The sequence below is a fragment of the Mya arenaria genome, chromosome 15 (assembly GCF_026914265.1).
Source record: "Mya arenaria isolate MELC-2E11 chromosome 15, ASM2691426v1".
Lineage (NCBI taxonomy): Eukaryota > Metazoa > Mollusca > Bivalvia > Myida > Myidae > Mya > Mya arenaria.
Genome location: NC_069136.1, coordinates 41,065,288 through 41,087,306, shown reverse-complemented (window position 1 = coordinate 41,087,306; position 22,019 = coordinate 41,065,288). Strand labels below are relative to the sequence as shown.

The window sequence follows — 22,019 nt, the reverse complement described above, 5'->3', positions numbered from 1 at the left end:
GTGGTGAACCTTTTTATTTCAAAATCGTTTTTGAGTGTCTAAGCAGGGACTTCAGCACAACATATATACTCTCCATTTGGAGTATAAAAAATATTTTCAAACCAAATGCACAGTGGAGCAAGGGATCAGACTCCCTAGCTGTACTAAATTTATCCTTATCTCAATACAATGATGCAAAGTTATTCTGCAATATTTTTGTCTAAATGAACATACTTGTACAAAGTACACCATGCAGTAAAAAGGAACAAAGTGAATTTGACCATTTATTTCATATTTATTTGATCTTAAGGCAATTAAAACAGAGTGATTGACAACAACAGAAATACAGTGTAGGAATAAGCCATAACAGCATAAAACATGGCCACAACATTTATCAGATGAAAACAATCTCAATCTGGACTTAACATCATCAGTTACATGTACATAAAGTTAGGGCTATTCCAGTAAAACATATAACCCACGGGGGGAAGGCAATTTTTTAAATGGTATATAAGTGGGCGCCCTTTTTCCCTAATTTGGACCCATCTAGGGTAAATTTGCTTCGGTAAGGGGGTGCCTACCCCCCGGGGGTTATGTTTAAATGGAATAGCCCTTATTGAAGTGAAATGTTTGGGGGAGCAAGCTCATATTTTTTGCACTGATGTTTGGGCATCATTTTTTTTAACAAGCCCTGCTTAGGAAATTCAGAAATTATGCTAATTCAGACCCGGTACATGTGCGTATAATCATTCTTATTCATTATTTCCAAAGATCTTAATTAAAATGTTTTAACAAGCATCATGAATTTTTTTTCCTTTACAATATGTCAAGAAGGAAGTCGTCAGATATTTGAGTGGAAGTAATTTCACTATAAAGTAACGATATTCGCTTTTATCACATGACGTTCATTTGGAGTATATTTAGCAACAAATGCAGCATGTGATAAAAAGTTTCATACATTCATTGCCATTTAATACAAAATTTTATATAACATGTAAAGAAAACAAAATATATCCCTACATAGGCGCTAAACTTGTTTCGTACATGTTTGTTTTCAATGGTAACAAATGTAAAAGTTTGGTCCACTTAAAAAATCTTTGGTCCGATTTATACAAGCACTAAAATATCTTTTTATAAAATAACAAGAAATATTGAAAAATGTTAATAAAAACACAAAATAAGCCAATAACTAAAATTTCTACAATGCAATATAAAACAGGGGCTCTAACAGAGGATCATTGGCAATCAAATAAGTGGGTTCTGTTGTAGCAATGCCCCCCCTCCCCCCCCCCCCAGGTCCGGGGAGAAGCGGGGTCTTTGACTTTCGGTCCAGCCAAGCTGGGTAAAATCCAGGGACCCTAAGTAAGGCCCATTTCCCACTGTTTTAAGCACTAAGACAAAACCACCGCATTCACCCTGCACTGCTGGGCCACACATAAGGTAAAAACACAGCCAATTTTCCCAGCTATCCCCAGTATACCCCTGGACCTGGGGGGGAGGGGGGGGCATGAATACAATTGTCTTGTGCATAAAAGGTTTTAAAGCCCGAGGCAGGGTAAAGGTCATCAAAAGTTAATGTATTCATTTCAAGGTACTTCATACTGTATTTTAGGCAGATGTCAAGCAAAAGACAATCATTACACCTGTACCATTGTCTGAAATTATAAACTCTTAATCCTAATTTTATGATTGATACTGAACTTTAGAACCCCTGATAATAATAACACAACGAGCAAATTGAACATAATTAGGGCTATTCCAGTACACATAAAACCCACGGTGGAAAGGCAATTATTTAAATAGTATATAGGTTGGTGTCTTTTTTCCCTAATTTTGACCCCATAAGGGTAAATTTGCTTCTGTAGGGGAGTTGCATTATTTTAAAGTGCCTCCCCCCCCCCCCCCCCCCCCGGGGTTATATGTTTAAATGGAATAGCCCTTAAATCCGACAGTAAAAGAAATCATGCTAACATCCATTACCCAGCATGGGCAATGGTTAACGTAAAATTTAAGAAGAAAACATTAAACTATTTAAGGTTTAACAAACACTACGAAAGTTCAATATAAAGCACACTAATTTAAAACTCACTGGTGGAATTAATAAAATATCTCAAGTCATTTCTTAACTCAAGTCAATTTCCTTAAATTTGTGTAGTCAAGTTAAAAGAAAAGAATAAAAAAATTTTTACATAAAAATATGTATTTTGAATCAAAATCAATGAAATTAAAGTATCTCAGGTATTCTAAAGCAATTATATTCTATCATAACGGAGATGCTTAAGAAATTGACTTAAGTTAGGAAATGAGTTAAGATGTTTTTTAAATACTTGCCCAGTTTCGTTAATCTCTAAAAACAATTGGCTATAAAACTTAAAAAAAAAGAAGAGTTTTAGTTTACCGGTAATGAGAATATTTTAGCACTGAAAAGGGTCATTCAAAATGACTGTAAATGGTATTGAAAAATAATCATTTTTTTATTTTCATACAGTACCTACATGTATATCCATGTTAACAAAATGAACACATGTGAGTATGACTAGTTAAACAGGTAACACAAGAACAGAAGTGAAGTTTACCAGGGGACCATTTTATTAAAAATTCTAGGAGCGATATCATTCCTTGGACTGATTTAGAAACGTACAGTAAAAATTGAAATCCCACCTACATACGGAATCGCTCCTAGGATTGATAATGATAAGACCCCCTGTGGTATAAGTTTATTTTACACTCAAGAATTTAATCACATGGATAAATATCTGTAATACAATACAAAATCAAGCAAAAAACAAATTTTGAGAACACAGAATGAGGATGGGTTTAGTGACAACATGATACATGTATCTGCACAGTTTCTCCCCAACATTGCACGCTCCATGGCATCCAATAAATGAGGTAATATATCTCTGAACACAACAATAAAATCAATGTAAAAGAGGCCATTGGCAATTTGCAAGCAAAGGCATTTAAAACAAGAGCAGCGCCACAGTGAATGTCGACATTCTGTGGTTGGCACTGGTATTGTTTGTTTTAGTATAATTTGACAACTATGGAAAATATACAGATTATATTAGATCCTACTGATAAATCATAGATTATTTGTAGATTATTTGTATTTTTGTTAAATGATACTTCATAACTGATTCATATGAGGAATAAGGCTGTTCTTCTGTTAACAGGAAGTGAAGAAACTCTCCACCAAGAGAAAATTATTAAATTAATTTCATAAAGCTTTCATAATTATGCAACTCTTGAGCAGACATCAGAAATAGTGTTGGCTGGTGGTATTAAATATGAAACAGAAGTCAACATCTAATGGTCATAAATCATTAACTTTGTTCACTCTTTAGGCCCATTAGTTGAATCAGACAAGCTACAACGTTCTCGCCAAATTTAACTGTAGATAATATGCTTGGATACGAAGGAAAATAAGTATAAACTCTTTATACCATGTTTAGTACAGAGGGAAAAAACGAACCTGAAACAATTAAATTCATTTCCATCCATTAAAACAATCGATCATACAAATGCAACATTTTAATCATATTCTGGAGAGAACAACTGCATATTTTCTACAGTAGAATTTGGTCGATTCTTTAAAAACTACTACTAAATACCACCTCTGAAATTCTACATTAGTGAATACAGCTTCGGAACTTCTAAAAGAAGATAAAATATATACTTCGTAAAACTAGTAATCTGGATTTATAAACATACTCATTTTAAATTCTATATTATTACTTAAAGAATCACATGCCAACATGAATAAAATCCTCTGACAGTCTGTTATCAGAGCATTATCAAAAGAAAAACAAGATGGCCGCACCGCCGACACCAATGTTCGTTTTCCTTTTTTAGGTGAATAACGGGCATAATTCGACAATGAATATTGCCAAAGTTAATAGCCTTGTTTTACATATGTGTAGTGCATTTTGCAACATATGTTCCAAGTTTCATTTCAAGATCTGTAATGTTTTTTTCTTTTAATTATGGTCGAGCTTAAAGGAATTGCATGATGCTGATGACGACACGAAGGATATCACAATATCTCTTTTTTTATCTTCCAAAAATAAACAAGCTAATAAAACCACTATCACATATTGAACTACTTGTGACAACAGTATAAAAGGCATCTATCAAAAAGGACAAAAACACAATGAAAGAAAGAAGGAATTCTAATTTGAGACTTTCTAAAGTAATGCCATTATTTACAGTCCAGCTCTGTAGCACCAACAAGTAACGTAAACACAGCTACAACTTTGTGACTCCTCCTGCACTCAAAATACTGTCATCTCCAATAGGGCTTTCACTAAAACACACATAATGGAATATTTAATAAAAGATATACAGATCCAAACTTTTATAAAAAAAAATGCCGATAATAAACAATGCTTAGTTTTCAGTATAAAATTGCTAAACATTAAGTGAGGTAATAAATTTGTTAGAAATGGAGCAAAAAATAACTATCTGTTATTTTTTGCATTCAACAAAAGAACATTACTCAACAGATATATCAAGCAGATTTATGGGACTTAATACACATGTGCATGTTCTCATATTAAACATGGGACTTAAAGCTGCAGTCTCACAGATTGAACGTTTCAACAACTTTTTTATTTTTTGTCTTGGAGCGACCCAATTTTTGCGAAAATCAATGCACACCAGTTATATAGGACTGCTGACAAAAATTAGATCGCAGATTTTTATATTTAATTTCAAAAATTTATGTTCTATGCTTTTTTCTTAAACTGTTAGTAACGGTTTAAGCCATAAAACATTTATTTTCGAATGATTATATGAAAATCAGCAATCTTTTATCATTGGTTTGCTGTTATTTATGCAAAAAATTGCTCTTTCCAAGACAAAAAAAAAAAGTTGTAAAAAATGGTATATCTGTGAGAGTGCAACTTTAATACCCATGTTGTCATATCAAACATGTGTATCAAGTTTCATGTTTTTAAGTTATCAGTTATCAATTAATGGCCAATAACAAATTTCTTTTTAAGTCAGTGACAAAAAGAATGAAGCCATCAAGGCTAAGACTAAACATCCCTTTAATTCAAGATGTATTAACAATGAAACAGATATATTAAAACTTGACAAAAGTCTTGATTAAAGACTGCCTCAACTTACAATGAGCCTTGTTTGTGTTCCCGCTGCACGTTCTTCCTGTACTGAAGGTGCGCCTGCTCCAGCCCGACCACACAGCGGAAGATTTCGTTGAGCATTTCGAAACATGACTTGGAATCCTCTATCTCCACCGGAACGGAGAACTTGCCTCCTGCATACACTTCTAGGGCACCGCACGCATCTGGCATAAGAAACACTCAGTTATCAAGACTATTACCTGTTTAATATACGTATTAATGCCCCGTTTTTTATTTTGTTATTTTAATATATGCAGTCTAGAGAACCACATACATATTGTCTGAAAGTTTAAGAAAAAGTATTTCTCAAAATATATGCATTGATAGAAATATACAAAAGGAGATTTCTCTTTCTTCCCTATACCTTGCATGGCCTCCAGTTTATCCATGTGTGCCAGAAAGAGAGCATGAATCTTCTCCATCTGCCTGTCACTGTCAATATCCAGGGGCAGGTTGGTTATAGGCACACTGCCAGATACGGGTGTACACCCTTCACTGTGTTGATCAACACCCTCACAACTGAAATAATATTTCATTTGTTTTAAATTTGTATGACCACAAAATCAAATGCATTGTTGTATATGGTCAGTCTCTCCTATTTCTAAAATGGTCATGAATGGAGCTCAACCAGAGACACCCTACTGGCCTGTGAAAACAGACAACAATAATCATTCATACCTAGGAAACAGAATTGAACATGATTCATATGAGCTTATTGTTTGTTCGCTATCAACTAAAACTATCTCCGTGTTCATAAGCTTAAACATGTACGAAAAGATTGTTAATACAAAGTTTTTAACAAGTATCAATAGGCAAGTATGGTTTTAAACAGAGTACTATCACTGCAAGGGTGTTGTAAATCAATTTGAATGAGGTAAAATACAGGTCTGTATGGGGGTGACTTCATGGAGTAAAGCCTACCAAAGCCAGTGTCCGTTGATGAAAGCCGCAGGATGGTAGAGCCTCAGTCGGTCCTGGTTACTCAGACTCACTTTGGTCAAAACATCGAGCCTGGGATGAAAGAATTTGTATTAGTTGAGTGATTTTTATCATGGTTTTATTGTACGAATAAATATTTTACTACGACTGAATTGTAATGAATTGATTGATATAACTCTTTAAGTTAACCACGATTAATTTTAATCTGACAGTATCTTGGTGAGAAGTATGAAACATTTCTAGTACGATTCCAGATATACAAAGTATCATCTAAGTCCACTATGGTTTACCAAACTTTACATGACAGAGAAAGTGTTAAACCATGGTAACAAGACAAAATTCTAAAAAAATGTTTGAAAATATTCTGTAAAAATTCTCACCATTCCTTTTCATCTATACAGTTGCTAGCCTGAACATAGAGAGCTCTGGTTGGCTGGATGATTTGGAACATCTGTAACCATGGAAACAAATTTCAGTGAAATAATGCAGATATTTCTGTCATTCAAATGGTATAAAGCTTGTCACTTTAATCAAATATTAAATAAATAGCAGCACTTATACTGTCTTGCTTTTGAGCTAACTTTCATAGCAATGCAGAAGAGTGTCTGCCTTTAGAACAACAAGTCCAGGCCACAATTTCTCGAAACTTCTCAAGTCCCTTATAACAGGTTTAAGCTAAACCCACTATTTTTGTCTTTCAATATTTGGCGTTTTATATACTCCTTTAAAAGTTGCAATACTTAAGATAGGAATTGTTACTATAATCACAATAAAACATTTTTCATTTGTAAAAGATCACTTTAATTATGTATTATGGCTTATTGAAATAAGCAACTTAAGCCTGTTGCGCTTAAGAAGTTTCGAGAAATTGGGGCCTGGGTTCAATCCTCACCATTATACTTTGTGCACGTATATTTTGTGAGGCCCTAGTAAAATTTTTGCATAATCAAGGGATGACCTACTTGAAAAGCGAGTTTCAAGGGAGAGTCATATATCTCTACAAGATGCATTGTGAAGTTTGTCACATGTAGGTTTTGGCATCAATGTTGAAGAAACAATTACGGTCAGTAATGCCAACCAAAATTGTTTGAATGCTGTAACCTGACCGAATAGCAAAAAAGGCCTGACTTACAAAAGATCTTCTTAAAACCAGTGCTTCAGCCTTCACCCAATTCAAGAAATAGTTTCAGCAGTGGCAAATTTTCATCTTAATAAATGTATAAAGTCATCACTCTGTCAAAAACAATTTCCAACCTACCTAATACTCTTACATGTATACAAACATTTCTCGTAGATTGTTAACACCTTCAAAAACAAACTTGCTAAAGAACTGATTTACCTGTAATTTCTACTCCTTGAATGTTACATATTTACCCTGGACTCAAGCTGGACAATTAAATTAAAGCATGTGCTATTTATAAATGTCTCTACAACCTCACTCTCATCAGTAACAAAATAACTTACATATTTCATCTTGAAGGACCTCTCCTCCAGTTTCTCCACGGCCAGAATGTTACACAGGGGTATCTCACACAGCTGTAGGGCTCCCTTACACTTGAAGTAACTCAGGGACTTGTTTGTCAAACAGAAGTATCGCTGCTTGAAATTCTTCATGCCGAACCTCTTCCGACCTTGAGCTCTTTTGATCAGTATTCTGTGATCAAGTAAAGAGAGCAGTTGAGTTACAATTACAACAACAAGAGCCGTCATAAGACAGCGCGCTCGACTACGCCACGTTGACTTAGAATACAATAACGATGTAATAATACCAAGTTTGGTCTCTTTATGTCTAACCTAATGTCAAATTATTTGATAGATAAGGTGACTTTGATGCTGCCCAAACAATGACGCAAGTCATTCAAATAACTTGATTTCCCATTATGAAAATGTGGTTAAGAATATACAAATATGCCTTTCAAAGGAAATTAAAAAAAAAATAAAAAAATCAAGGGCCATAACTTGTATTTAGGCTTAAAACGGAGTTATGTTTCTTGTTGTAAGATGGTCGTATATAATTTTGAATTTTATTAAGTGCATTTAATGAACGGTATAAAAGTTTTTTTATTATAATCCCAACTTGCCCTTAACTTTTATTTGCCTAAAACTTTAACCTAAGTCAATCAGGGGCCATAACTTGTATTAAGGGTATGGAGTTACGTAACCTCATTGGGTGATGGTCCTGAACAATTGTGTGAAGTATTAAGTCAATTGAATGAAGGGTATAGAAGTTATTAAACAATATCCCAACCTGCCCTAAAACTTTAAACTAAGTTCCATAGTCAATCAGGGGCCATAATTTGTATAAAAGATAATATGGAGTTATCTTACCTCATTATGTGATGGCTCTGAACATCTGTGTGAAGTATTAAGTGAATTGAATGAATGGTATTGGAGTTTTAAGTGAAAATCCCAACTTGCCCTAAAACTTTAACCTGCCCTCAAACTTTAACCTAAGTCAATCAGGGGCCATAACTTGTATTTAGGATAATATGGAGTTATGTAACCTCATTGTGGGATGGTCCTGAACAACTGTGTGAAGTATTAAGTTAATTGAACAAAGGATATAGAAGTAATTAATAAATATTCCAACTTGCCCTAAAACTTTAACCCAAGTTCCATAGTCAATCAGGGGCCATAATCTGTGTAAAGAATAATATGGAGTTATCTAACCTCATCATGTAATGGCCCTGAACAACTGTGTGTATTAAGTATTAAGTCAATTGAATGTAGGGTATTGGACTTATAAGTGAAAATCCCAACTTGCCCTAAAACTTTAACCGGACGCCGACGCCGACGCCGGGGCGAGTAGTATAGCCCACCTATTCTTCGAATAGTCGAGCTAAAAATTATAGTCACATATTCATTCATTTAGGAAGGGTTATTATCAAAAAAGTCCAGAATCATAGCAAAAATGTTATAAAGCAGCAAAGAAGAGAGAGAAAGTTACTATATTTTAGTTGGATGTTTGAAATTTATAAATTATTCCAGACATGATATTAAGTGATAAGCCTTGATTTAATTATTAAGGAGAGTGTTTTCTTTCTGGATCAGTTCAATTTCCACAAGGCGTGGTGAAAAATGTACGCACATCGAGGATCAATACATCTCTGGGAATCAGCAGAAGTCTAACTTAATGCGAGGCCATGTACCCCATTTGCGTCACCACAAACATCAAATTTGGCATTGTGCCAAACCTTTACTCAACCTTTCCATTTTCTATATGCTTGATATCCCAAGTGTACAAAACATTCTTTTAAATAACACCACACTCTATGTTAATATAACTTTGCCTATTCCTCACCCGTCCTTGAGTAACACAGGCATATCCTGACTGCCCCACGTCTCCTGTTCATTCTGTACAGACGTCGATATCACATCTAGGTACGTACGGAGAGCGTCCGTATGTCTCTCGTCCGAGAACAGGTCAAACAGGGGAACCATGTAGTCCTCTTTCAGACCACATGACCACTGCAAATTAATGTGGGCATAAACCAGTATCTTTTCAAGGTATACTTTATGTTAGTTTAGGTGAATTTTTAATGGCAAAATAACATTTAATCTCAGTCTTTACCATTGAAATTAATATTACTTCAGACAAAGTGTAAGAGTAAATCAGTTTAAACTTATTTAATTTAACAACGATTGTGAAACAAGCTATTGCAACTTATATTTATCACACTTATTGGCAGGATGTTGCGCTAGAGTGTGGTCTTGTGTTGTGGGGGAAACCGGAGTACCCGGAGAGAAAACACATTTGTATGGCTTGGTGATCACTAACCAAACTCACATGCGCCAAGGCCGGGAATCAAACCCGGGTCGCCTAGGTGAGAAGCGAGTATGCTAACCGGACAATCAAGAGTATATTGTTAAGTGATCTTGTTTAACACCAAACTTTACATGCATCCAAACATTAACCCTTTTGTTATCACATTATACCTTACAGAATGGGGTTATTACTTTAAATACCTTGCAGATTTCTGCTTCAAATATCACATAAAATATAAGTTCAGTTCATTAAATATCTTACCGATTTTGAGCTGACCAAATTTCCTAGTCCCTGGATGGTCTTGGAAATGAGTGTCAATGTTCTGGAAATGCCAGCATCCTGAAAATGTAGCATATCACATAACAGTAAATATTATATTTTTCATGCATCACTTTTAACAAACGTTGTATCTGTCAATAATACGAATGGTAAGAGCTTTTTTTTACCATTATGTTCAGGATAGTCTGTGATTTCCTTTAATAAATTCAACATTCAATAGTACCAGAGCATTAATGTTATTTTTCATGGAAAATGCAGGCATAAGAAAACGAAGATTGGCAAGAGTTTTTAAGCAAAGTTTTAGTTGGAATTTTACTGAAGAAAATCATACAAATTTCCATGAAATACTACAATACTTCGTCCTGTACCTGTGTGTCGGATGGAATGTCGAAGAATCTTGGTCCCAGAATGGCTGGAGCAAAAAATCTGAGGAACACAAACCCACTGACCACCTGGTACCGGACAGACGTCTTGTCTGGAATTGCCAGAACACCTATGTTAGCATCAACATAATTTATGCTCAACTGTCTTCATTAAAACTGTATTTTTTTTGAGAAACAAGAAGCACCGCGATATTAACTTCAAAAACAAGTGAGTGCACATAATTTTTAAGGTTACAATGCAAAGTAAAGAATTAAACATGGAATTTTGATTCTTGCATTTATATATTTACTGATAAATTTGTCAAATAAGAATCAATATGTTATTGTATGGCATTTTATCCAATAAAAAAAAAACAATACTTCCTACTTCATTTATTTAACAGGGATGTGGTTTGTCTGTGAATTTCCCCCCACCCCCCTCCCCCCCAACAAAAAAGAATTATACTTATATTGTTATAACTGAAAGAGTTAAATGGATGCTTCTGTAAGTATTCACACCCCAGTTTGCTTTAAATTTGAAGTAAAGACAGCCCTCAAAAGATCTTCTTAAAACCAGTGCTTCAGCCTTCACCCAATTCAAGAAATAGTTTCAGCTGTGCGGCTGCCAGGTCATTCACATCCTTCACTTTTTTTCATTGCAAGTCCATATTGTCTGTCTTATATCAGCATGTTCAGGTAAGTTTAAAAGCAATTTAAGTCTCTTTAAATTGCTTAAACCCCAGGCCCCAATTTCTCAAACTTCTTCAGCTTAACAGGCTTAAGTAGCTTATTTCAGTGACCATAAATGACTGGTTATAAGACACACTTTTATCCCTCAGATTTCAACAACGTAAAAAAATGTCTGGGTCTTACAACCAGTAACAAGCTTTTGACCTTTTTTCTGAGGTCGATTTCAGGACGAAATAAGCTCTTCAGAGAAATTAGCTAAAAAACTTCAGCAAACACATTAAAAATGACCTTTTGGGACGTGTTAATGTGTAGTAAACATAAAAAATATCTACAATCAAGATATGGAAGCCAGAACTACAGAGAAATAAATGGTGAAAAAACTAGTTTGTTTAGATTTTTGTAGAAAGGGATTTCACTCACGTCATCTCGATCGAGTTTAAACGGGTTAAAATGGCAGTTGAAGATGGTATCGTAAAACGTTTATTATTTTAAATTTTCATTATTGTACAAATAAAATTATTCAATACTTTTTGTTTAAAACAATATTTTTACATGCATATAAAGAAGCATAGCTGTGCACTGTCGAAATATTTTTTGTCAGTGGTATGATAAGGTGCGAAAAACTCGCACTGCCTTTAAGCAGTTTAACATACTAATAGCACAAACTGTTGCGATAATAATCTTGTTTTTTTATATTGCCATGTTCTTTATACTTTCCTGTAGGTGTTGACATTTTGAAAACAAACACGTACAATATAAGGTTTTTGCTTTACAAAACTTTTCATTCTCAACAGGTTATCATTTACGAAAGAAGAATATTTTGCTTTGTATAAGTATTGTATGGTTTAAAATAACCATCGCCATTTTCACATAAAACAAAAATTTTGTCCCTGTCAACAAACATGGTGGCAGATATTGGAAGAGGATTTTAACATTTTTTCTATGCATCCTAAAACCCAAAATATAGATTAAAAGTTGCCTGCTTCTTATAACCCCTATCGTCTTATAACCAGTCATTTACGGTAGCCAAAATACAAACTTAAAATTTAATTTTGATTAATGAAAAATGGTTGAATGTCGTTAACATACAGATAATTCCTATCTATAGTATAAAAACTCTTAATGAAGTAAATATATTCAAATTATTGAAAAACAAAAATAGTTAGTTTAGCTTAATCCTGTTATAAGAGAATTAAGAAGTTTGTGAAATTGGGGCCCGAAGATTCAGGAGAATTGGCCCCCTTTGTACCCTCAAGGGGGCCTGGCACTGTCCCCAAGACCCTGGCAAACAAATGGCAGCAATTTTTCAAAACCCAGAGGGACTCCTGCAATCCACAACAATGACGCAAATGCCAACAATGTTGACACAAAGACTATGAAAAGATCTAGACATTTTCTCTACTCACAACAGATAAAATTATAAGTCATTTCCATGGCTGAGAGTGTAAGATATGTTCATCCCGACCCGAGCGTAGGGTGTTTTGCGGTAACAAGGTTTACCGAGTTTCCGCAAAACACCCTGCGCGCAGGTTGGGATGAACATATCTTACACAAGCGGCTATCGTAGATGCTTTTTCTCCCACCTCAGTAAAACAAAACTAAGTAAAAATGTGTTTTTTGCTGGAACTCTTTGGTGCTTATTGAAAATAAATGCGTATGGATAATTCGTGGTTGTCATGGCTTTGCATGCAGTGATTCAGATTATGTTAATATTCAAATCGGTCTTTAAATAGTTCTGAGGAGAATGAAACATTATTTCTTGAAAGGTGTGTGAAAACTTTTTTATGATAACATTTGAAGCGAGAAATAATTAATAAGCATTCTAAATATTGCCACAAGACAAACTTTTTATGATGCTACAGACGACGGTCTTCAACAAGGGAGGTAATTACAATGTGATGACCATTAAAAAGGAGTTCCATACGGGTACTTGTTTTATCTTTGCCCGTGGGCAAGATAAGAAATTCTAGCATGGTTAAATTTTTGGACCTACTTTTCTGAGGTGGGAGAAAATGAGTTTCTTTCTACCCATTTAAGTGAGACAACATAACCATTTAGTCAAATACAGAACCATAGTCTCATGGTCATTCTATAATTTCCTTTCCCACCTGGAAAGTGCCTGCAAGCGGCCTGTTTTAGAGTGGTGAACACCTCACACATTGGTTTTGGGCACATGAGCCCAGAGCCTGTGATGGCTTCGAATATCTGCTGCACGTAGCTACCAAGCGCCTCCATGTTGGTGTTCACGTTCTCACCCTCGGGTAGCCGGGCAGGGTCTATCTCACATGATACATGGTCCATACAGATCTGGGGAATCATAAATGAAATATGGCATAACAGTTCTTAGGCCGTATTCAATAAGCTTCTTAGTAGCAAGTTACAACTAAGTGAAAAAATGCCTTCTTTTTTTTTGAATTATAGGAAAAAGAACATTCTTTGTACACCAAAATTATAAAAAAAGAAAGAAAGAAAATGGTCTAAACAATCTATGGATATGAATAAATCTGATGAAAAGTAGCGGGTATTTAAATGATTGTCAAAAATTACAAAAATCTCACTATTATAAAGTTGAAAATATTCATTAAGATGCTTATTGAATACAGCCTCTGCTCATTACTTATATATATATCTCATTTTTTGTCATGAATACCTAGCTGAAATCATGCTTATGCGGACATCACAGAAACTGTACAGATCTGTGGGATCATACAGGTTTATAGTTTACATGAAATTTTAGGATACACATGTTCATTTGACATGGCAATCCATTTTATGACCACTGAAAGTACATCTAATCTTTTTGATATGGTAGAACAACTCATGTGACACTTGAAACCTCACCTGATCAATGGTTGGTTTAATGAGGTAGGAAATATATGGTAGAACAACTCATGTGATACTTGAAACCTCACCTGATCAATGGTTGGTTAAATGAGGTAGGCAATATATGGTAGAACAACTCATGTGATACTTGAAACCTCACCTGATCAATGGTTGGTTAAATGAGGTAGGCAATATATGGTAGAACAACTCATGTGATACTTGAAACCTCACCTGATCAATGGTTGGTTTAATGAGGTAGGCAAGATATGGTAGAACAACTCATGTGACACTTGAAACCTCACCTGATCAATGGTTGGTTAAATGAGGTAGGAAAGATATGGTAGAACAACTCATGTGATACTTGAAACCTCACCTGATCAATGGTTGGTTAAATGAGGTAGGCAAGATATGGTAGAACAACTCATGTGACACTTGAAACCTCACCTGATCAATGGTTGGTTTGATGTGGTAGGCAAGATATGGTAGAACAACTCATGTGACACTTGAAACCTCACCTGATCAATGGTTGGTTAAATGAGGTAGGCAAGATATGGTAGGCCAACTCATGTGACACTTGAAACCTCACCTGATCAATGGTTGGTTAAATGAGGTAGGCAAGATATGGTAGAACAACTCATGTGACACTTGAAACCTCACCTGATCAATGGTTGGTTTGATGTGGTAGGCAAGATATGGTAGAACAACTCATGTGACACTTGAAACCTCACCTGATCAATGGTTGGTTTGATGTGGTAGGCAAGATATGGTAGAACAACTCATGTGACACTTGAAACCTCACCTGATCAATGGTTGGTTTGATGTGGTAGGCAAGATATGGTAGAACAACTCATGTGACACTTGAAACCTCACCTGATCAATGGTTGGTTTGATGTGGTAGGCAAGATATGGTAGGCCAACTCATGTGACACTTGAAACCTCACCTGATCAATGGTTGGTTTAATGAGGTAGGCAAGATATGGTAGAACAACTCATGTGATACTTGAAACCTCACCTGATCAATGGTTGGTTTAATGAGGTAGGCAAGATATGGTAGAACAACTCATGTGATACTTGAAAACCTCACCTGATCAATGGTTGGTTTGATGTGGTAGGCGAGATATGGTAGAACAACTCATGTGATACTTGAAACCTCACCTGATCAATGGTTGGTTTGATGTGGTAGGCGAGATATGGTAGAACAACTCATGTGATACTTGAAACCTCACCTGATCAATGGTTGGTTTGATGTGGTAGGCAAGATATGGTAGAACAACTCATGTGATACTTGAAACCTCACCTGATCAATGGTTGGTTTGATGTGGTAGGCAAGATATGGTAGAACAACTCATGTGATACTTGAAACCTCACCTGATCAATGGTTGGTTTGATGTGGTAGGCAAGATATGGTAGAACAACTCATGTGATACTTGAAACCTCACCTGATCAATGGTTGGTTTGATGTGGTAGGCAAGATATGGTAGAACAACTCATGTGCTACTTGAAACCTCACCTGATCAATGGTTGGTTTGATGTGGTAGGCAAGATATGGTAGAACAACTCATGTGATACTTGAAACCTCACCTGATCAATGGTTGGTTAAATGAGGTAGGCAAGATATGGTAGAACAACTCATGTGACACTTGAAACCTCACCTGATCAATGGTTGGTTAAATGAGGTAGGCAATATATGGTAGAACAACTCATGTGACACTTGAAACCTCACCTGATCAATGGTTGGTTAAATGAGGTAGGAAAGATATGGTAGAACAACTCATGTGACACTTGAAACCTCACCTGATCAATGGTTGGTTAAATGAGGTAGGCAATATATGGTAGAACAACTCATGTGACACTTGAAACCTCACCTGATCAATGGTTGGTTAAATGAGGTAGGCAAGATATGGTAGAACAACTCATGTGATACTTGAAACCTCACCTGATCAATGGTTGGTTAAATGAGGTAGGCAAGATATGGTAGAACAACTCATGTGACACTTGAAACCTCACCTGATCAATGGTTGGTTAAATGAGGTAGGAAAGATATGGTAGGCCAACTCATGTGACACTTGAAACCTCACCTGATCAATGGTTGGTTAAATGAGGTAGGCAAGATATGGTAGAACAACTCATGTGATACTTGAAACCTCACCTGATCAATGGTTGGTTAAATGAGGTAGGGAAGATATGGTAGAACAACTCATGTGACACTTGAAACCTCACCTGATCAATGGTTGGTTAAATGAGGTAGGCAGGATATGGTAGAACAACTCATGTGACACTTGAAACCTCACCTGATCAATGGTTGGTTTGATGAGGTAGGCAAGATATGGTAGAACAACTCATGCGATACTTGAAACCTCACCTGATCAATGGTTGGTTTGATGAGGTAGGCAAGATATGGTAGAACAACTCATGTGATACTTGAAACCTCACCTGATCAATGGTTGGTTTAATGAGGTAGGCAAGATATGGTAGAACAACTCATGTGACACTTGAAACCTCACCTGATCAATGGTTGGTTTGATGAGGTAGGCAAGATATGGTAGAACAACTCATGTGACACTTGAAACCTCACCTGATCAATGGTTGGTTTGATGAGGTAGGCAAGATATGGTAGAACAACTCATGTGACACTTGAAACCTCACCTGATCAATGGTTGGTTTGATGAGGTAGGCAAGATATGGTAGAACAACTCATGTGATACTTGAAACCTCACCTGATCAATGGTTGGTTTAATGAGGTAGGCAAGATATGGTAGAACAACTCATGCGATACTTGAAACCTCACCTGATCAATGGTTGGTTTGATGAGGTAGGCAAGATATGGTAGAACAACTCATGTGATACTTGAAACCTCACCTGATCAATGGTTGGTTTAATGAGGTAGGCAAGATATGGTAGAACAACTCATGTGACACTTGAAACCTCACCTGATCAATGGTTGGTTAAATGAGGTAGGCAAGATATGGTAGAACAACTCATGTGATACTTGAAACCTCACCTGATCAATGGTTGGTTTAATGAGGTAGGCAAGATATGGTAGAACAACTCATGTGATACTTGAAACCTCACCTGATCAATGGTTGGTTTAATGAGGTAGGCAAGATATGGTAGAACAACTCATGTGATACTTGAAACCTCACCTGATCAATGGTTGGTTTGATGTGGTAGGCGAGATATGGTAGAACAACTCATGTGATACTTGAAACCTCACCTGATCAATGGTTGGTTTAATGAGGTAGGCAAGATATGGTAGGCCAACTCATGTGATACTTGAAACCTCACCTGATCAATGGTTGGTTAAATGAGGTAGGCAAGATATGGTAGAACAACTCATGTGATACTTGAAACCTCACCTGATCAATGGTTGGTTTAATGAGGTAGGCAAGATATGGTAGAACAACTCATGTGATACTTGAAACCTCACCTGATCAATGGTTGGTTTAATGAGGTAGGCAAGATATGGTAGAACAACTCATGTGATACTTGAAACCTCACCTGATCAATGGTTGGTTTAATGAGGTAGGCAAGATATGGTAGAACAACTCATGTGATACTTGAAACCTCACCTGATCAATGGTTGGTTTAATGAGGTAGGCAAGATATGGTAGAACAACTCATGTGATACTTGAAACCTCACCTGATCAATGGTTGGTTTAATGAGGTAGGCGAGATATGGTAGGCCAACCAACTTCATGAGAGCGTCCACCATCTTTGTAAGCAGTGTGTTACCTCGGAACAGCGTGTTTGGGTCACTGGAAGTTATACTTGAAAATAAACCTACATTTAAACTTTCATGTATATATGCAGTAATTAAATTGTAAATGACCATCAAAATATATGTAAATTAATCTTTACCAACAACTGAACCAACCATTGTGATGAAATGTGTAAAACATATAGACCCAACACTCACGATGTTTTCTCAATTTCGTACGCTGCTAGAGACTGGATGATGTGAACTAGTTTTCCATGGTGTAGGAATATGTTCACCAGTGGCTGCGCTGCGTCCTGTAGATTGTCAGACACCCGTGCAAGAATATAAGCTGCACTTGAACTGATTGGCTGAGGAAGTGGAGAAGAATGCCATATTCAAATATATAAATTATAGGAGGTTTGTTTAATAATAAAAGCTAAGCATGAAAACAATTGATATATTATATTTATAATATATCAATTATTTTCATGCTTAGCTTTTATTATTAAACAAAGCCTCCTTATATGTGTGTATAGTGTATTTCATGTTTATATTTGTGGATAAAAAGTTAAAGTTTTAAGTACTAAAATACTACATCAACACACATGTAGATGTTGATCTTAAATGGGACCTTAAGTTAGTTTAATAATAAACAAACAGAAAAATGTTTTTTTCAAAACCCTATCCGCCCTTCCCAACCTCGACGTCGGAGGACTGTAGCAGCAGGTTTCGTAGGTCATCATAGTGATGTGAGGCAAACACATGTTCCGTACTGTAACAGATCTTCAGTCTCAAGGAGCCCAGCTCCGTACCTGACTGCTTCAGCTGAAACTGGGGGCGCAGAAAATACCTGGAAGAAAGGTCCAATGCATCAGAGCGCATTATAAATAGTGCTGAAGTAGCAAAGCAAAGCATCAATGTCACTAAACTGTTTTTATTGCTTTCACTTTCACCTTCAATCTCCTTATGATTATCATGACAATGATTGGTAATTCTACAATAGCTAGACCCATACCATGAGTTTTGTGTATCGCTATTCCCCACATCGCGGAGCGGTATTTTCACCTCCCCAAGAAAGACCCCCGGGAACATGCCCCCTAGGACCTCCCGCGCTACACGGGACTCCTTGTGCCATAATGAGACTCGCAGCTCTCCGCTGAACACGTCCTCGATCGTGTATAAGTTCCGGTCATGGTTCTGACATTTGTTCTCAAGCTGAACAGGAAAGTTAAAAAAATCTCAGTACTGATTAGTTTAAATGACCAAATGAAAGTGGTTATTTAAGGAATGAATTGCGGGGTTGATGTCATTATCGGGGTATGAACGCAATTGGGTTGGTCAATGTGTGTGGAGTCCGAAGGACTCCACGCTTACTTTGACCAACTGCGTTCATATCCCCGATAATGACATCAACCCCGCATTTCATTCCTTATATTTACACCAATAGTTCATTATTTCATTCAAGAATTGTTAAAAAAATACTTCATTTCATTTAAGAAAACCATTCAGTAACCCGTTCGTACCCATTCTGTAAATAGAACGACCCAACTATAACCGGAAACATTTTTTTCAAATGACGTCACAATAATGCGGGAAAAGATCAACCACTTGAAATCACTTTAAAACGTAAAATTGAAACACTTCTGGTACCAATATATTTAAAATATAATAAACTAACACTTTTAAAAATGTTGATCTATATTTTACGGGACCTGCTGACACAATACAACCAATAACAAGATCAATAGTTTTCATGTATATTGTTATGCAATGAATTACGATCCGAACATATCCGAAAATGTTGCGTTCATCGATTGATGAATGCAATTGCCGAAATAACGTTCATTTAAGGAATGGAAGTAGAGGTGTAAATATTTAACATTTAAGTTTACCAATACATACAGTATATACTATAGGACTAGTGAATGCAACATATCAAACATACAGATAAGGACCTTTGACTCATTAAAAGGTGTAAGGAAATAGACACAAGAAATTTATAGTGTTCTATATTGAGCCACTTGAATATTTCAACATAACTATATTAAAACTGACGTTGTAAATGCACACTAGTTTCCCACATGCAGGAAAATAACCAAATCATTGTGAATACAAGTTACTTGAGTATGGTAAATGAATCAAAACTGGACCTTGTCAGATGATATACAGGAAGTTTTTCACAATTGTTCATTCAAGTTAAGATCAATAACCAGTAAATACATGTAGTATGAACTGAGGATTAAATATTTTACTGATTAGGCTTAAAAAACAACAACATTTGGTTCGGGTTACCCGACCCTACCTACGGAATAGGCGCCGACCCTACCATTTTTATAGTCAGTTTGAAAAAAAAATATATATATTTATTTTTTTCAATTGCTTCTTTTCACTTTGTAGTTGAAAACCTTAAATGCATATACAGAAGATACTTTTAACACCATTATCCAATGATGAAAATGACATTCTTATATAAAGCCTAATAAAAAAAAAAGCCTACCTACCCTACCTATTTTTTAAAAGGATGTAACCCTAACCAAACAATTTTTTGTTTAGGCCCTACTGAATTTAACCCTCACATCAAAGAAGAAAGCCTCATCAAATTGGGGACAGATTGTCTTCTTCCGGAGGTTTGTCCTCTTGACCTCTTCCCGATTCTTGACCTTACCATAGGTCAAGGTCACCACAGCATAGGGGTTACACGCTCCATTGGTCACTGGAAGGTCACTACACTCTACAACCCTGTAATACATGTATTTCAGAGGATCAAATACATGGTTAGTTTACACTGATGACTACTCAAAGTCAACATGAAAACAATTCTTAACAAACAAACCCAACATTTTGTTATCTGCTTTCCGGTGGTTTATAGAGATCAATGAGTGAAATAAAAATGATATTTAACTTTTTGAAACAGTGAAAAAAGAAAATTGATATTTTTCACTGTTTTGAGATTTTATCCCGCTCTTAGTATCAAATAAAAGGTTAAAGCACACAGGGCTTTGACATATATGATTTGGAGCGCTTTTCTAAAAATCAATAATAAACTGTCATAAAACATTCTTTTTAGGCATATATAATAAAAAGAAAAATTGTTTGTTCAATAAATTTAACCTAATGGACACTGAAAGGCAGTATTTCATTCGGAGTTATACCACTTGTGAAATAATTTTTGTCGCTTGCTCGGTAAAATACATTTCTTACACTGAAACAAACAATCATCCTCTATATAATATGAAAATTACAATCATAAATTTGTTAACTTTTCAAAATTGTTGTATCTCAATGAAAATACACTGGGTTGAACTTGGAAATGCAAGTATTTTTTTTTATCAAATCAGTTGTATCCTTTTCTTCAAACACTGCATAAACAATTGAAAGATTTTTATGACATTTATTTGTTTAGAGTGATCCCTTCATAGCTTTCTTATTACAGATTCTGTAATTATCACATTAAGTAGAAATAAGATATTGTTAGAAAAACACAAAACTTGATTTCCAAAGGAAGCTTTGACATTATTTGTTTCTGAACATAGAACCATATTTCATTTATTCTTTAAAGATTTTCATCCGATATGAATGTCTGACTGCCATCTTAGTGCTATATCTCTCAGGAATTTATAAGGGGAAAAGAGAAATGACCACCCATGTATATTTATGACATTAAAGTATGCATGTATAAAGGAAGATTTTGGTGTTTCTATTGACTAAGAATTATCTGAATACGTAATAAAAACTATGAAAGAAGTCTACAAACTACTTGAACAACCCTTGTGTTGTGAAAGTCTTTGGCTCTTCGAAATGTTCAAGATACATGTATAAAAATTAACAACAACCTGCAAAATCATTGTATGTATGTATGTATGTATTTTATATGTATTTGTTTGGACCTTGCAGTCAAGGATAACCCGTGAAAATGCATGCACTTATTTCCAATGGGGTCCTTTGTTTTTGCTGAAGGGACAGCACGTGGAAGAGACAGTGGTGGGATACAAGGAAGACCGGGTGCGATACCCTAGCTCTTTTCGAAGAGACCCCTTGGTTCTTTTACGTGCTCGGTGTAAAGCACAGATACACGGGGTACAATTTTCCTGGGTTAAACCAGTACTGAGTACACCACTTTTCCAAGCACTATCCTTTAAATGCCAAGCGCCAGGCAAGGGAGCTACTTGTACAAACTTTTAATATTTACATTCACACTTCATTCCTAAACGATGGTTGTTGTTTATCAATTGCACTTTATTTCTGTATAAAGTGCAATGGCATTTCCCATCGATATCGCGTGCGTTTGTTCGATACTTCTGTCCTGTCATTGTGGGCAATAATACCAAGGGGCGGGGCAT

The 22,019-nt window shown here is 35.8% G+C and overlaps 1 protein-coding gene across 1 annotated transcript in view; it reads right to left on the bottom strand.

Moving 5' to 3' along the window:
• Nucleotides 1-250: 250 nt before the first annotated feature.
• Nucleotides 251-22,019, bottom strand: part of LOC128219061 (ras GTPase-activating protein 3-like) — a 42,313-nt gene continuing 20,544 nt past the window's right edge. The window contains exons 6-20 of the mRNA XM_052926875.1: nucleotides 20,256-20,418; nucleotides 18,695-18,894; nucleotides 18,379-18,529; nucleotides 17,899-18,047; nucleotides 17,623-17,737; nucleotides 13,268-13,466; nucleotides 10,476-10,582; nucleotides 10,090-10,167; nucleotides 9,364-9,530; nucleotides 7,527-7,716; nucleotides 6,443-6,513; nucleotides 6,045-6,134; nucleotides 5,488-5,642; nucleotides 5,110-5,287; nucleotides 251-4,285 (exon numbers count right to left, since the gene is read on the bottom strand). Coding sequence (XP_052782835.1) covers nucleotides 4,228-4,285; nucleotides 5,110-5,287; nucleotides 5,488-5,642; nucleotides 6,045-6,134; nucleotides 6,443-6,513; nucleotides 7,527-7,716; nucleotides 9,364-9,530; nucleotides 10,090-10,167; nucleotides 10,476-10,582; nucleotides 13,268-13,466; nucleotides 17,623-17,737; nucleotides 17,899-18,047; nucleotides 18,379-18,529; nucleotides 18,695-18,894; nucleotides 20,256-20,418 — 2,071 coding nt within the window. The 3' untranslated portion in view covers nucleotides 251-4,227. The remainder of the gene's footprint in view (nucleotides 4,286-5,109; nucleotides 5,288-5,487; nucleotides 5,643-6,044; nucleotides 6,135-6,442; nucleotides 6,514-7,526; nucleotides 7,717-9,363; nucleotides 9,531-10,089; nucleotides 10,168-10,475; nucleotides 10,583-13,267; nucleotides 13,467-17,622; nucleotides 17,738-17,898; nucleotides 18,048-18,378; nucleotides 18,530-18,694; nucleotides 18,895-20,255; nucleotides 20,419-22,019) is intronic.